This window comes from Sminthopsis crassicaudata, chromosome 2 (genome assembly GCF_048593235.1).
Source record: "Sminthopsis crassicaudata isolate SCR6 chromosome 2, ASM4859323v1, whole genome shotgun sequence".
NCBI lineage: Eukaryota > Metazoa > Chordata > Mammalia > Dasyuromorphia > Dasyuridae > Sminthopsis > Sminthopsis crassicaudata.
Genome location: NC_133618.1, coordinates 501,221,266 through 501,236,308, shown reverse-complemented (window position 1 = coordinate 501,236,308; position 15,043 = coordinate 501,221,266). Strand labels below are relative to the sequence as shown.

Here is a 15,043-nt window from a genome sequence, read left to right as displayed (position 1 = left end):
TTGATTTAAAATTCTTTAACATGAGCTATCAATGGAGAATAATTGCCACTTCTTGATATGATCATCACCACTACCACCATCATTATCATCATCATCATCATCATCACTACTACTATTACCACTAGAGAGGAAATACAAATCTGCATTGTAGAGGACATTTCCTCACTTGGGAGTTTCTTCTCCCATTGAAATCAGAGGTCCAGTCCTTATTTTTATTCACGATATTAATTAGCCTATCTCTCAAAAAAAATCAAATCACAAAGAACCTAAATTTTAGCACAAGCTCTTCTCTGCTGCTCTCCTAAAGGGCCCCTTTCCTGGGTTTGACCATAGATTTTCTATGCTGCCTGTCCTTCAACCCAAAGGATAATAGATAGGTCATCATGTTTGTTTGAACCTCTGGGCTCTCCATGTTGTATCAAGTGCAGCTGAAGCCACCCAGAGCATGTGCTTTGAAGGCATTCCGGAGGCAAGCTTACCTCTGGACTTCATCCCAATGAAGCGGTTCTCCACAATGTCAATTCGGCCGACCCCGTGCTTGCCCCTGTAGAAGAAGAAGCAGGGGAGATGATGTCAGGAATTAGATACACGAGCTCCCTGTGAAAGAGCGGAATCCCAGCTTTCAGAAAGGTACAAGGGAATCCAACCATGTTTTTCAGATCCATCAGTGCTTTGGGATGTTCTTGTCTGCCTCGGCTCCAGTGACCTCAGGGTCAGTTGGGACTTGTGTCGCCATGTCAGAGGACATGAATGAATGAAGGAAAACACTTATTAAGTGCTAATTATGTGTTTACTATGTGATTTTCATGAAGAAGACTACTGGTACCCATTCCTGCCCTTTGCTCCTTCTCTTGGAAGAGCTGGCTGATAAAATGAAGTTATTGAATCATGGATTTGGAAGAGAATTTTAACTTTAATGTAAGCAAAATTCTTCCTTTTCCAAGAGAGGAAATTGAGGCACAGAGAGAGGAGGGAAATAATATCATAGAATTATAGAATCACAGAATTGAAAGAAATCACAGAGATCATCTAGTCCAACTCATCCTAAACTATATGGTCCTCTTCAACAACCCCCGCAAGAGGTTCCTTTGGAAGACCTGCACTGATGGGAGACATCACCTTCTGTGGTATCTCATTCCATTTTGGATAGCTCTAATAGGTCAGAAGCTTATATTTACCTATATAATTTTCATCTATTGATAATTACAATAACATCAACTGATATTTACATAGTAAAACTTACAAAGTACTTTACAGACACTCTCCCACTTTCACCTTAGAACAACTCTTGGCTCTGACGTCTGAGTTCATGAAGGAAATATTTTGTCAAAGACCACACAGAATCAGCAGTAAATGTGGGACTAGGATCCAGAACAAATGGCTCTTTTCATTAACCACAATGTCTTGCCAGGACTAAGAAAATTAACAAACATGAAGTCTAGTAGCCTGCTCTGTCATCCCTTCACTAGTCTTTCCTCAGAAGACAATTATATAAAAATCCAAGGGCATTTCAGAACTTGGATGGTATTATCATATGTGAGGGCTGCTTCTTCTGGGATATTAGGTTCATACTCATTTGGTAGTTGCTTAAGAAAGGTTTGTTGACATATTGGATCGAGCACTGACCCTGAAGTCAGGAGGACCTGAGTTCAAATCTGACCTCAGGCGCTTAATACTTCTTAGCTGTGTGACCCTGGGCAAGTCACTTAACCCCAATTTCCTCAGGGGGAAAAAAAAAAGAATAAATAAAAAACAAATGTTTGTTGAGTTTATCCAACTGAACTGACTGGCTCTGTTCAATACTTGGTAATTTGGTAGCTCCAGCCCATTTCCCCAGAAGATCCCAGGACCTGTTAATCTGGAGAGGTGTTGTGGTAATAGGCTCTGGATGGGAATCATTACAGAGTTCCTGAATTTGCATAAATCACCTTTAGGCCTGGGAATATACCTGGTATTTGATCTCAGAGTAAAGAAAATCTGCTTCAGGGCACATGCAGCTTAAGCTGATCTAAGCTTAAACCAAGCGGTGCTTTGCCCAGACATCCTCTTTAAATCATACCTCCCCATCACCAATCCTCTTAAAAGGTAGGTCCTTTGGCTTTATTAGAAATTCTGAAAGGAAGCTCCTATCTCTAGTTATCCACCTGGGATTCAGAACTGATCAGGGCAGGGAGTATGAAACGCAGCTTTGACTACTTAAGGCCATATAAAGATGGCTAACTTCCATTTTGGTATATCTTTCAAAAAAGCCAACTAGCAAAATGAGTATGCATATTCTCTACTGTGTCAGAAGACAAGAGCTCTATTAACACAGTACCAAGACGAGGGGTTGTGCTAGAGACAGCCAAACTGATGGACTTTTGTGGATTAGGAATATTGCCCAATGTCCCTCACCTTTCTAGAACGGGAATTCAAGGAAAGGGATTTTAGTACCCTGTGCAGGACAGTAATGCTGCAGACAATAGAGCTGTGTTGTGGTACAGAATGGGCAATTTAGCCTTGAGTTATAGTCCTGGGCTTAGCGTGTGACATCTTGGGAAAATTACTTTGTTCGTGTGCTTCAGTTTCTCTAGCAATAAAATGATGAGGTTGAGTGAGGTGAGCTTTAAAGTCCCTTCCATCTGTAATACCCTTAAGTGTCTATAAGCCTATGACTATGTATAGGGATTATGAAGGAGTGAGGTGGCACAGTGGACAGCACTGGGTTTGAAGTCAGGAGGATTTATCTTCCTAAGTACAAATCTGGCCTCAGACACTCACTAGTTGTGCGACCCTGGGCAAGTCACTTAACCCTGTTTGCCTCAGTTTCCTCATCTGTAAAATGAACTGGAGAGGGAATTGACAAACATTTCAGTATCTCTTCCAAAAAAACCCCAAATGGAGTGATAGACAGGAAAATAGGAAATAGGAAGCGCAACAAAAGAGCAAATATAAACCCACATATTGAGAGTTTAAGGCCATATAGTCCAACCCTCTCATTTTGCAGATGAGGAACTGGAGCCCAGCAAGATTAATAACACCTTGCCCAAGGTCACATGGCTATGTAATGGTAGAACCAGAATCTGAACCCAGGTTTCTGACCCCCAATTCTGTACTTTTTCCACTGCACAAAAGCTTCAGGCTGCAGCTCAGGAATAGAGAAGAGAATCTGTCCTCCTCATGTCCCAAGTTCAGGGCTTTGAAAATGGAGCAGTCCTCAGGAAGCTTTTTCTTGGTCCACACTTTCTTTTCTAAGGGTTTCTCATTTACTCACCAGGGGCCCGAAGGGATGGAATATGTTTCTGGAGATTTCTTGAGAATGAGAGGGAAGAAAGGAACATGATCTGGGAAGAAGCAAGAGGTCAAAAGCAGCACTTACGCTATTTCATTCAGGTAGAGAAAGAGTTCCAAGGATGTACGGTGGCATGTGCCATCCTTGACATTAGTCACCTGCACAGGAACACCTGGGGGAGGCAAAGGTACAGATGGTAAGGACGTGGGGCGGCCAGGAAGGAAACTGAGAGAACAGGGAAAAGGGGCCGGCCATCCGACCTATCCACCATGTCCCTCTCCCGGTCATCAGCAACGCCTTAAATGGATGTGACAGATATGGACTCCAAATAACTTCTTAAAAAGCCATGTGCAGGTTGTGGCCACTGGGGGAAAAGAGGGGCTGGAAAGCCCCTGGAATGAAAGGGAAAATGTAATAAAAACTCTCCACCCCCCCTCCCATTCTTTTTTTCCCTTTTGCATTTAGGGGCTGTGAAATTGCAACCAGGCCCTGAACTAATTGAATTTCACGCTCCACCATTGTCTTACCACCAGAGCACCTTCTGTCCCACCAGTTAGTGGGGGGCTGGACCGCTGCGGAGGTACGGCCCAACACACACACACACACACACACACACACACACACACACACACACACAGCCCCCTGCAACGTCTGTTGGACCAATGATCTGATCCCCTCCCCCTGCCCACACCCCACACAGGGTCCCAGTTATCAGCCTGGTGGGCATGGAATGGCTCCCCCACTGACCAATGGCAGGACAGAACTGGCTGGAATGGCAGGGTCTCCCATGAATTAATTATAATGGTCTAAAAAATGAGGGGAGCTGGGAGGGAGGGAGGGAGAGAAGACAGGCAGTGGGGGTGGTAGCAGTGGAGGGATGGGGGGTGTGGAGCGGGGCAGTGGAGGGGGGGTGTGGGTGGGTGGGTTAGGGGTTGACTTTGAATAGAAAAGGGGCATTTTCTTGAGCAGTGTGAAGTGAGCAATAAATGTATTAGGAGGCTAACAAGAGGGCTGTAGCTGTGACAAAGAAAAGCCGTTCAAAGTTGGAGCCTAATCTCCCTTCCATCTGCCCGTCTCATTACCATGTAGCGAGCTATCAGTTGCCAATCAGGCCTCAATAGCCTTCTTTGGAGTCTTTATTACTGAGGCGCCTGCTAGCGTGGCGACACTGAAGGGTCTGTCAGCATCGCCATTCTTAACCCCCATTTCCAGGGGTTTTATAACTCGGTTGTAAATTGCTATTAAATGTAAGTCTGGCCAATAATGAACCTTAAGCCCTCCTCACCGCCCCCCGCCTCCCTCCATCCCCTTTCTCTGCTTCTCCTTTTCTATTATCATCGTTAGCCAGGGCATTGGATGGGGTCCACCCGGGTGGAGAAGAGACATTGTTGGGGCTGCTGTTGGAGAAAGCAGCTTATCCTTTAAAATAGTTAATAATTAGATTAAAACTTCAAATAAATTAACTAGGGAATGAATGGGGAATAGAGAGGGAGGGGCTTTTTTCCCCTCTATTTTTTTTTCCAGACGCTCCCAAAGTCATTAAAATGGATTGAGTCTCGTCTCTCTCCTCTCTCCTCTTTCTCTGCTCTCTTCTCTCCTTTCCTATCCTCTCCTGCCCTTCTCCCCCTTCTCTCCGTCTCTCTCTGTCTCTCTTTCTTTCTCTCTGTCTCTCTGTCTGTCCCTCTCTCCAGCATCCACTCTAAAACATACTGGCCAAATTGTTATACTTGTAGCTGAAACCCTTTCTTGTTCTGGGCCCAGCCCTTTTTTCTCTTGCTACTTTAATTGCCCAACTTCTTAGTAAAGATGCTGTGATCTGGGTCTCTTTTGCATGTCAAGTCACTTACACGCTTACCTGGACCACAAAGGTCCATTTCCAGTTAAGGATTTGGTCAATGGGTCTAATACAGGGCCTCTCAGAAGAGACAAAGAAAGATGAAACTTGAGGAAGAAAAAGGGCTGCTCGGACTTGGAAAAAAGGGCTTGCTAGACCCGGGCTCAAATCTCAGTTCTCCAGCTTTGTGGGACATTGAACAAGTCATTCCCTTCTCTGGGCCTCATCAAAGCAAGGGTGTTGGAATAGATGACATCTACCATCTCTTTCAGCTCAAAAGCCAGAAATCTATGATCGAGGTGACAATCAGACCCCAAAGTAAGTGATTGTGAGACCTGGAACATCCAGCCTGAAGTCAAGGAATAGAGTTAAGTCCCATTTTTAGAGTGCTGAAGGAGAAAATTCAAGGCCCATTTATTTTAGGACCAGAGCACAGAGCCACTATCATATTTAGGACCGGAAAAATAATCCTGGCTCCACACTGGTCAGGGTTTAAGTGATTAGTGAAGGTATTAACAATGGCCAAGTCCCCTTGACCCCAGAATCACTTATGATTAAAAGGTTGGAAGCAGGTGAAGGGCCTAGATGCCCAAATCTCCACTGCCTTGGAGGGGATACTTCAGGTCAAAGTCTGAACCAACAGTCCCTGGCTCTGGAAGAAGACATAAAGGAAAGGAAGCTGACATGGGAAAGGGATGGCTACCCCAAAGGAGAATCACTTCCCACCTCTCTTCATAGAATTCTAAGATCCTTAGGAGATCATAGAGCTGGATAGTCCACTAGAGTCTATCTAGTCCAGTCCTTTCATTTTACAGAAACTGAGTCCTAGAGAGGATATGTGACTTGTTCAAGATTACATAGGTAAGTAGCAGAATCAGGATTTCAAGCAACATCCTCTGCTTCAAAATAATAATAAAAGTTAACATTGATAAAGGGCATTAGATTTGCAAATTACTTTACATATTACTAGCACTATTTTTTTTAATGAGAAAATATATTTTAATTGATTTTTATAATTATAACATTTTCTTTGACAGTACATATTCATATGTATTTTTTTTTACAACATTATCCTTTGTACTCCCTTCTATTCCAAAATTTTCCCCTCCTTCCCTCCACCCCCTCCCCTAGATGGCAGGCATTCCCATACATATTAAATATGTTATAGTATATCCTAGGCTAGCACTATTTTCACTGTGCCATTCCTCCTCATCCTCAACTGAAAAAGACTAGCAATCATGAGATTCCAATGAACTGAAGGCCAGAGTAAGACAGCTTCATCAATCTCTCCTTGATTACTGAATTGCTTCTCTCCCCACCTCTAGATTTTTCTTCCTTTAATCCAAAACACAGTCCTAAATATAGGGTCAAAGACAAACAGGCAAAAGGACCCTTAAAGGCCAGTTTGTCCAACCTTTTCATTTTTACAGATGAGGAAACTGAGATTAAGTTATTTGTTCATGCTCATATAGTTAATATGTGTCAGAGAAAGGATTTGATTCTAGGTCTTTGGATCTTTATTCAAGTTTCTCCTATAGGCCAAAACTCTGAAGGATTTATGGAGCTGAACATTTAAAGCTGTTTATAATTTGGTCCCAACCTCTGACCTTCTCTCTTTATGAAGGAAGATATACATTTTAGCCAAACTGGACTATTTATGTGCCCTCAAACACTCCACTAAAATTCCTACCCCTGAGTTTTTGCTCAAGGAAATTCCCTAGAAACCCCTCTTTCCTCTTTATTAATTTAAGTCCTACTTACCTTCAACAAGAAGTTCAAGTTTCCCCAACTTTCCCTAACTCATTAATGCCTCTCTCCCAAACTCCTGTGGTACTCAACCTCTGTATTCTTTGGACCTTTATCACACACTTTCTTGTATCATCCTTATCTTCTTACATTTTTGTTCTATGTCTCCTCAAGGGCAGGGACTGTGTGTCTCTCATGGCTTTGCACTCTTGACACCCAGCACAAATATGATCCCATACACCAGGTATTTTTGAGACAATGCTTGCTTATAGCAGTCATTTGTGTTGCTGGGATTCAGCCTATATGGCAGGAATGAGGAAGCATCTTTTGGTTGACTAAAGAAGGCGAGAACTGGCCCTTTAAAATCATGCTGTGCTAATTAGCAGTGACTGGTTAGAGGCTCAGAACTGAAGTTTGGTTTGTTTTGGGCTCTGGGAAAGTAGCTGAGGAAATCACTTCCCTTCTTTATCACATATATGACTTCAAATGTCAAGTGAAGCAGACATGGGGAAAAAGTTATCCAGGGAAAACCTCATCTGAACTGGGACTTTCAGAAAGCTGGAGAGAGAGGAAGCAATGCTTCCTCAAGAATGATTGGGGGGGGGGGGAGTTGATTTGAATGAATCAGACCCGAGGGGTTTAGAGTCAAACTTATATAGACATACCTTTCTTGAATTGAATCTCTAAGACATCTGGGCTGTTGGGAGCCTTTGTGGGGTCCTGGGTCTTTGTGTAGAGGCCAGGAGGTGCTTGGTTCTGAGGAAGGAAGAGAAACATGGCTGATGGTCAAAGGTCCCAAGGCTCAGGGACTTCCAGGCTCAGGATGTACCCTGCTCCCCTTCCCTCCCGGCTCTCTCTTGGCTCAGAGTTAGCCTCCAGAACAGAAAGACCCTCAAGTCAGAGCACGGGCAGGAAGCAGGCAGCCCCTCTCTTCCCATAAGTCCCCTCTGGCTGCACTGACCAACAAGCTCTTTGGACCCACACCACCACCGCACAGTGTGTCACCACTTTCTAGGGGTCTGGGAACAATGGGCTAAAGAAATCAGACAATTTTTCCCCTCAACTTGATCTCATCTTCTTCTTTGACGCCCCCACAGCTGGAGATGGAATAGCTGTGGAAGAACAAGTCAGGCAGGAAAAAAGTGTGACTTTGAAGGAGTGAGCATGTACATACTTTCCAGGAGAGAGGGACAGACATATGTGCACAAACACATACTCTCTCTCTTCATCTCTCTCCTTCTCTTCCTTTCTCTCTTTCCCTTCATCTCTTCTCTCTCTCTCTCTTTCATTTTTCTCTCTTCTCTGTCTCTCCCTCTCTTCCCCTTTCTCCTCTCTCCCTCCCTCCCTCTCTCTTTCTCTTACTCTTTCTCTCTCCCCTGTCTCGCTCTGTCCTTCTCCTCTCTTCTCTCTCCCTCTTTTTTTCTATTCTCTCCCTCTTATCCCTCCCCCCTCCACTTCAGCCTAGAATTGGGGTTTATTCTGCACTGACCGAAAAGCTAATGACTAAGTGTGACCCCAGCAGGTGCTCCAACAAGCTGTACTCTTCCACAGTGTCCCTGAGGTTAATACTCACAGGGGGAAAAGGGAGGAACAAAAGAAAAACCCATTTGAAAACACATCAACCTTTATGTATATTTTTTCCGGACTTGTAGAAAAGGGGCCTCTTGTCTCCCCTAAGCCCCGGCTGCAGCAGCAGCGACGGCCTGTTACAAGCACACTCTTGCAATTAGCTCACGCCTCAGGGTGCCCCATCTCCGAGGGATGCCAGACTTGGAGGCCAGGGGCAAAATCTTTGAGTCAGAGACCACTTGGCAAGTTGGGGCAATAGAAGGTGTGGAGTACAGAGGAGATGGGAGATTGATTTTTCAATATTTCCATTCTCCTTTAGCATTCTCCCTAACAAAGACTCTTTGCCTGTTACTTGTGGATTTAGATCATGTCCATTAGTTTTGGATTATTCTGTAACTTAGAGTAGGATTAAAGATTTAAAGCTAGAAGGGACCTTGGTTTAGTTTTTTATTTTTAAAAATAAAGGGATAGAGGCTCAGAGAAGGATGTTCCTCCAAACCTCAAGTCTGAAAAATTTAGGTTGTTCTCCCTAAAATATCATTAAAGAGTAAAGCCTTGAACTAGACCAGGATACCTGGGCCTCCATCTAAGTTGTCTTTACTTTACTATGTGTTCTTGGCCAAACCCATTCCCTTCTCTTGCCTTCCATGTCCTCAACATATAAAATGAGAGATCAAATCAAAGAATCGAAGAGTTAGAGCTGGGACAGATGAGCTAATATAATCTTCTCATTTTGCATGGGAAGAAATAGAGTCCTAGAAAACTTATATGATTGACTTAAAGTCACACAAAGAGTAGGACCAAGATTTGAAACCAGTTTCTTTAACTCCAAATCCAATAATTTTTTTTCCTGGAATCTCTGAAATTTCATTTAGTTCTAACATCCTATGAATTTTTACTAAATAATACCCTCACCCCACCATAATATCACTACTACTAATAATCCATTTGGGACTTCTTCAAGACACATTCTCATCCTTATTTTTTTTTTTTTTTTTGGTCCTTGCAATAGTTCTCAAATTATCAAGGTATAGATGAATATCTCCTGATTACAGATGGGGACATTCAGGTACAAAAATGAGAGAAATGGCTAAAATCAACTAAAATTAGTTGAAAAGCTAAACTTCAATCTGTGTCTCATGACTTGCAGCCCGGTGCTCTGTCCATTTTACTACACAAGGAGCTGCTCTTTGCATATCAAAATTGAGGTGAGTTGGAGGTCACCGATAAATGCTGTCCGTGCAGAGTGTTTTCTGTTAGCTGCTAATGTTTGGGTCCTTGAATTCTCCACAAGAACCTTAGCTCAGTGTTCTCCAGGGTCCTGAACTCTACAGAGCTGATTAAGGAAACAGGGTGATGTCAATGACTACCACACAGACTCCCTTTCTCTTTCCCTGAGTTCTAATGGTAGAGCACGATACAGGAGAAAGAGGGATGGATTTGCCCTTACTACGTACTGTCTATGTGATCTTCAGCAAGCCTCTTTACCTTGGAGCCTTAGTTTCTTCCAATGTGAAATATCGGGCTACTTGAGTCTAAATCTATGATCAGACATCTCTGGCTCTTTCTTTATTTCTATTTCTCTGAGGGCATATCCAAGGCATTAACAAAGGAGAGAAGCTGAGAAAACAGACCTGGCTTTTGGAGGATTCCCTCTTCCCTTTTCCTTACTAGTTTCCCAAGCAGCAGACAGCCAGACATTCCTCACTCATATGGTAGGGGAGAGTTAGGTGGTGATGGTGATGGGGGGCAGAGAGAGACCATAAGAAAGAGAGGGAAGCTACACAGTAAGAATTATAGTATTTAGGGTAGTTGGACAACTTAGAGATCATGTTGCCCAACTCCTCTGATGCCCAAAGAAGCTAAATTACTTATCCAAAGCCATGTAGGTACTAAAGAAGAAAGACAGGATTCTATATCCAGAGTTCTTCCCTTTATAATTGGGCCAAATCAAGGTATTTCTGGGCATAGTCTGCAAAGTTGTGTCCCCTGTGTGTCCACATAATATAAACAATATAACCCATGTAACCTAGCATTATAAAACAGTTTTTCTTGGGTCAAAGGTACTGAGAGTCCTATCATATTTATGTTCACCCTACCATAATATCACTACTAATAATAATCTCTTTGGGATTCCTTCAAGGCACATACCCATCCTTAATTTCTTTTTTTGGCCCTTGTAATAGATCTCAAGTTATCAAGACACAGATGAATATCTCCTAATTAGAGATGGGGACATTCAGGCACAAAATTGAGTGAAATGTTTAAAATCACTCAGTTTAGTTGAAAAACTAAACTTCAGTCTAACTCTCCTGACTTGCAGCCCAGTGTTCTGTCCATTTTGCCACACAAAAAGGCACAGAAAGTCATTGTTCTCTCTGCATTTGTATCCTGACTACCTTTCCTTTCCCTAATCCCAGCACTGAAAAGGACCAATCAGTAAACTGGTTTCTTATGAGACCACCTGCAAACTATCAGTGGGACTGAGGGAGCAGATGAAGATCCTGATGGCTCTTTCTTGGCCACATGGAGGAAGGGGTGCTGCCTAAGTCATTCCATGCTCACACTCATTGCTCTCAAAAAACAAGGACAGGGAGCAAAAGCCCATCTCCCATGATGGCTGCTGAAGACAGCCAGCAGTTCCTCCTTCACACCCCCAAGATGGGGACCCTCTGAATCATAACGACACAATGTGAGCCTGATCTGCTACAGCCTCAGGTCCATCCTCCTCCCTCCCTTTAACAAGCACATCCCTGAACACTCGATCCTGTGCACACACAAATGGTGTGACCCATGAATTTCAATTTTGCACGTCCTGGCCTTCCTGATCATACTTATTAACTCAGCAGAAAAAATGTCCGAGATAATGAAAAACTTGGCATGCAAAAGGAGATAGAAGGGGGGCTCAAGGTTGCAGATAAGAGGGAGGATACCAAGGATTACAAACTCTTTACTAAACATTGGAAGTCGGCATCAGGCAGCTTCCAATTTCCTAACCTGAGTCTGAAAGCCCCTATTAAATAAAATAACTAAATAGGAACAAAATGCCATTTGCCTCAAGTTCTACCATAGTCTCTCTGTGTGTATGTGTGTGTGTATGTGTGTGTATGTGTGTGTGTGTGTGTGTGTGTGTGTGTGTGTGTGTGTGTGTGTTTTGGTCTCTTTTACTCTCCTTTCTAAAAGCTCAGTTCAAATGACAAATAGTTTGTTGCAGGGTATCAATGCCATCTATTTATCCATCCCGGTAGGGGGGCAAGTCCTGCAATGTCATCTTGGGGGGGGTGGCCAAAGGGAAGAAAGTGTGGAAAAAAAAGAGAGAGGAGAGAGAGAAAGAGAGAGAGAGAAAGCACGAAACAGGCTGAGAGAAGAAGAAATTAGAAGCAAATGGCCCGTGAAGTAAACCATGATGTAGGGCTATGATCGATGTTGCAAATGGTTTATTCATCCATCAGATATTGTTGTGCCCGGGGACTGAATGAACTCTTTCAGTGTGTGCCATATGAAGTTAAGGCAAGTAAATTTCTATCTTTCTCCGCATTAGATGCCTCATTGCTCTTCAATCAGCCCTCACAGAGGCAGAAAATGGCTCAACCATCTGCCTTCAAATCCCCACTTTGGCAGACCTCAGGGCTTTTGGGGGGGTGGGGGAAATAGAGAGCAGTTACCCCTAAGCTCCTTTTCCATAAGCCCCGCTTTGGTGGCCAGCTTAGCAAGGGATGTTAGGGTCCCCCAAAGAGAAGAGGCCCTGGGCCATGGGGCCCCCCACCAATGCCTTTCTCCAGAACACCACAAAGAGAGAATGCTTCAGAAACTAGAAGAGGCTCTATGTATAAGGGCCTAGGGAGGGCCCACTTTTCCTCAGAACAGCCAGGGAATCAGGGTTTGCTAGCATCACGGTCTCAGAGACTACGGCCCCATCCCAGAATGCTGGCTTACCTCTTAGCCTAGGCTCGAGAACTTCCAAATTCACTTTCCTTGTTCCCCTGTACTAGGTATACCCCCCCCAGGTGTAAGCAACAGAACTCACACACTTTGTGAGGGGAAGGGGTCATAAGTAAATTTACAGATGTGCCTGCTCCTGATTCATACCTAATCCCCTCCAGCTGCCCTTCCCAGGAATTATTTTCCTGATACTTCTCAGCAAGAAATACCCGTAGGGATGGAGTAGGAGATACTATTTTCCCCAAGATTCCCCAGACTGAATTTCTTGTCTACCCCCAAAAGGAAATGAAAATTATCTTGCAGAAGCTTCCCAGCTAGATCTCTAAGAGAGAATTATAGAATTCTAGGAGTGAAAGAGAGAGGCAAATCGGAAGGTGAGACAGACAATGGTGGGACTTGGGAGGAAGAGGACCTAGATCCAAAACCAGATGTTCCTACCTATGTGACCCTAGCTAAGTCACTTTACTATAACTTGGGTCTGAGTTACCTCATTTATTCAAAGGAAGAAATTGGATTAGATCAACTCAAATCCTCTTTCTCTCTCTGTCTCTCATTGTCTCTCTGTCTCTCTCACTCTCTGTGTCTCTGTCTCTATCTCTTAAAATCTCTCTTGCAGCCAAAGGTTTTCCTGAGTCAGAGGTTAGGGAGGAAGGAGAGGAGAAAGGGCTCACAGTCCAGAGCTCAGAATTTATCTGCAAGTGTACCTCCTTGTTTTCTTTTTTCCTCAGGGACAAATTCCCCGATTCCCTGGGCCCATCTGGGGCCCATTTCTTTCTCCAGCTCATTTTACAGGTAAAGAAACTGAGGCAAACCCAGGGTTAATTACTTACTACCAAACTAAAAGAATTCTGTAACGCGCTTTGCCTTTCCCCCCTTCCTCTCCCCTTCCTGTGCTTCCCCTCTCCATTCACACCCCTCAGGCCTCCCTGCCTTCCCCTTGACTGACTAAATAATTAGCGGTGGCCTGCCTAAGTGTCATGGGGCCAACAGAGCATGAACTGGAAATACTCAGGCCAGCAGGAGCGGTACCATGCGGCCTGATTAGGCTCCAGGGAGCACAGACTCAGCACTAATGAGTGACACACCTCGACTCCAGAGTGGGAAGGAGGGATGAGGATGGGGGTAGGGAACAACAAGGGGCTGCTCGGGGAACTACCCACATAGCAGCCACATGAAAAGAGCTCTGGGAACACGAGGGCAAGGTTGGCGAGGGAATGCCTACAGGGAAGGTGAGGGTTACGTCCCATCTCCACATATCAGACCACAGAGGCTTTATATTAGCATCCACCCATTCTGTAGACTCTATACTGAGGCCAGTTGGTAGAAGGGACTCCATAGGTGGAAAAGCCTGCCCCTGAGGAGCCCCAAACATTCCCCAGCCCTCCCACCCTCCCTCAAGTGCTCCTGTGAGCAGCCGGTTATAGGGTAGATAGAAGCCTGGGCCTGGAGTCAGTCTGTTAGAATCTGGCAGCCCTCAGATACCTGCCCCCACGGTGATCCTGGGCAAGTCATTTAACCTGTTTTCCTCAGGTTTCTTAACCATAAAATGGGGACAGTAAAAGCACCTACACCCTGGTGTTGTGGTGAGGCTCAAATGAGGCAATATTTGCAGAAGTACTCAGCACAGTGCTGGGCACATAAGAGGTGCTTTATCAGTGCTTATTCCTTTCCTTTTTCTTCCTCTTTTGACATGATCTTAGGACAAGGAGCAGGGCAAGAGGCCCCCAGCGGGTCAGATGTTGCTTGGGAAAGAGCTGTTTTCTGGCCTAATGGCCAAGGCCTATAGCAGCCTCTGGTCAAGCTCCCCATAGTCCTTTGAAGCTCCACCACAAAGCAGCTAGATGGCACAGTGGGTAGAGTGCCAGGCCTGGAGTCAGGAAAGCTCTTCTTCCTGAGTTAAAATCCGGCCTGTCACGGTAGCTGTGAGATCCTGGGCCAGTCACTTAACTTTTGAGTTTGCCTCAGTTTCCTCATCTGTAGAATGAGCTAGAAAAAGAAATGGCAAAACTATCGCAGTATCTCTGCCAAGAAAATGTCAAATGGGGTCATGGAGAGTCAAACGTGGCTGAATAACAGCAAAGCACAAACCACTTTCAACGTCAGAAACCCGGCTAGGGCCGACCCTCAGTGCTGGGGTCCCTCAGTCCCCCTGGCCTTTTAGACTCTCGAGCCTGGTGACCTTCCCGGCAGCTGTCCCCAGATGCTTCTTTCAAGAACCCCTCTCCCAAAAAGCCTGAGGTGTCATGGGGAGCAGGGGAACACAGACACCCTTGGCCAGAAGGTGCCAGGGGAGGGCCTGAGGACAAAGGAAGCTTCTATTCCCATGACAAATCTATCTCCTTCCCACCCTAACTCCTGCACACACCCGCCCCCAACATTGGGGCAGGCAGAATGGGGGGGTGAGGGGGGAGCTGGGAGACAAAAAGAGAAACACCCCGGGGAGAGAAATCCTCAGCTTGAAACAGGGCTGAGTGAGCAGGGGGATCCCAGGCTGAGAGCTCGGAAGAGAGGGCAGTGGGCCATCGGCTCGGCGTTGGGAGAAGACTCAGATAAATGAGCCCAAGGCTCTACCCCCCAACACCTCCCCCGCTGGCCCCTCATACAATCACTCCAGACCTGCCCTGAAAGCTGGTGGGCCCAGGACTCCCCCGCTCCCCACAAGTGTCTCATCTGTCTAATTG

The 15,043-nt window shown here is 44.9% G+C and overlaps 1 protein-coding gene across 2 annotated transcripts in view; it reads right to left on the bottom strand.

Annotated features, from left to right (window-relative positions):
• The window catches only part of ASS1 (argininosuccinate synthase 1), a 77,623-nt gene that overhangs the window by 26,424 nt on the left and 36,156 nt on the right, over window positions 1-15,043 (bottom strand). For both annotated transcript variants that reach the window (XR_012486888.1, XM_074293876.1), the window contains exons 9-11: window positions 7,517-7,607; window positions 3,359-3,443; window positions 480-544 (exon numbers count right to left, since the gene is read on the bottom strand). Coding sequence is in view for 1 of the 2 variants with exons in the window: in XM_074293876.1 (XP_074149977.1) it covers window positions 480-544; window positions 3,359-3,443; window positions 7,517-7,607 (241 nt within the window). In the remaining variant the exon portion in view is untranslated. The remainder of the gene's footprint in view (window positions 1-479; window positions 545-3,358; window positions 3,444-7,516; window positions 7,608-15,043) is intronic.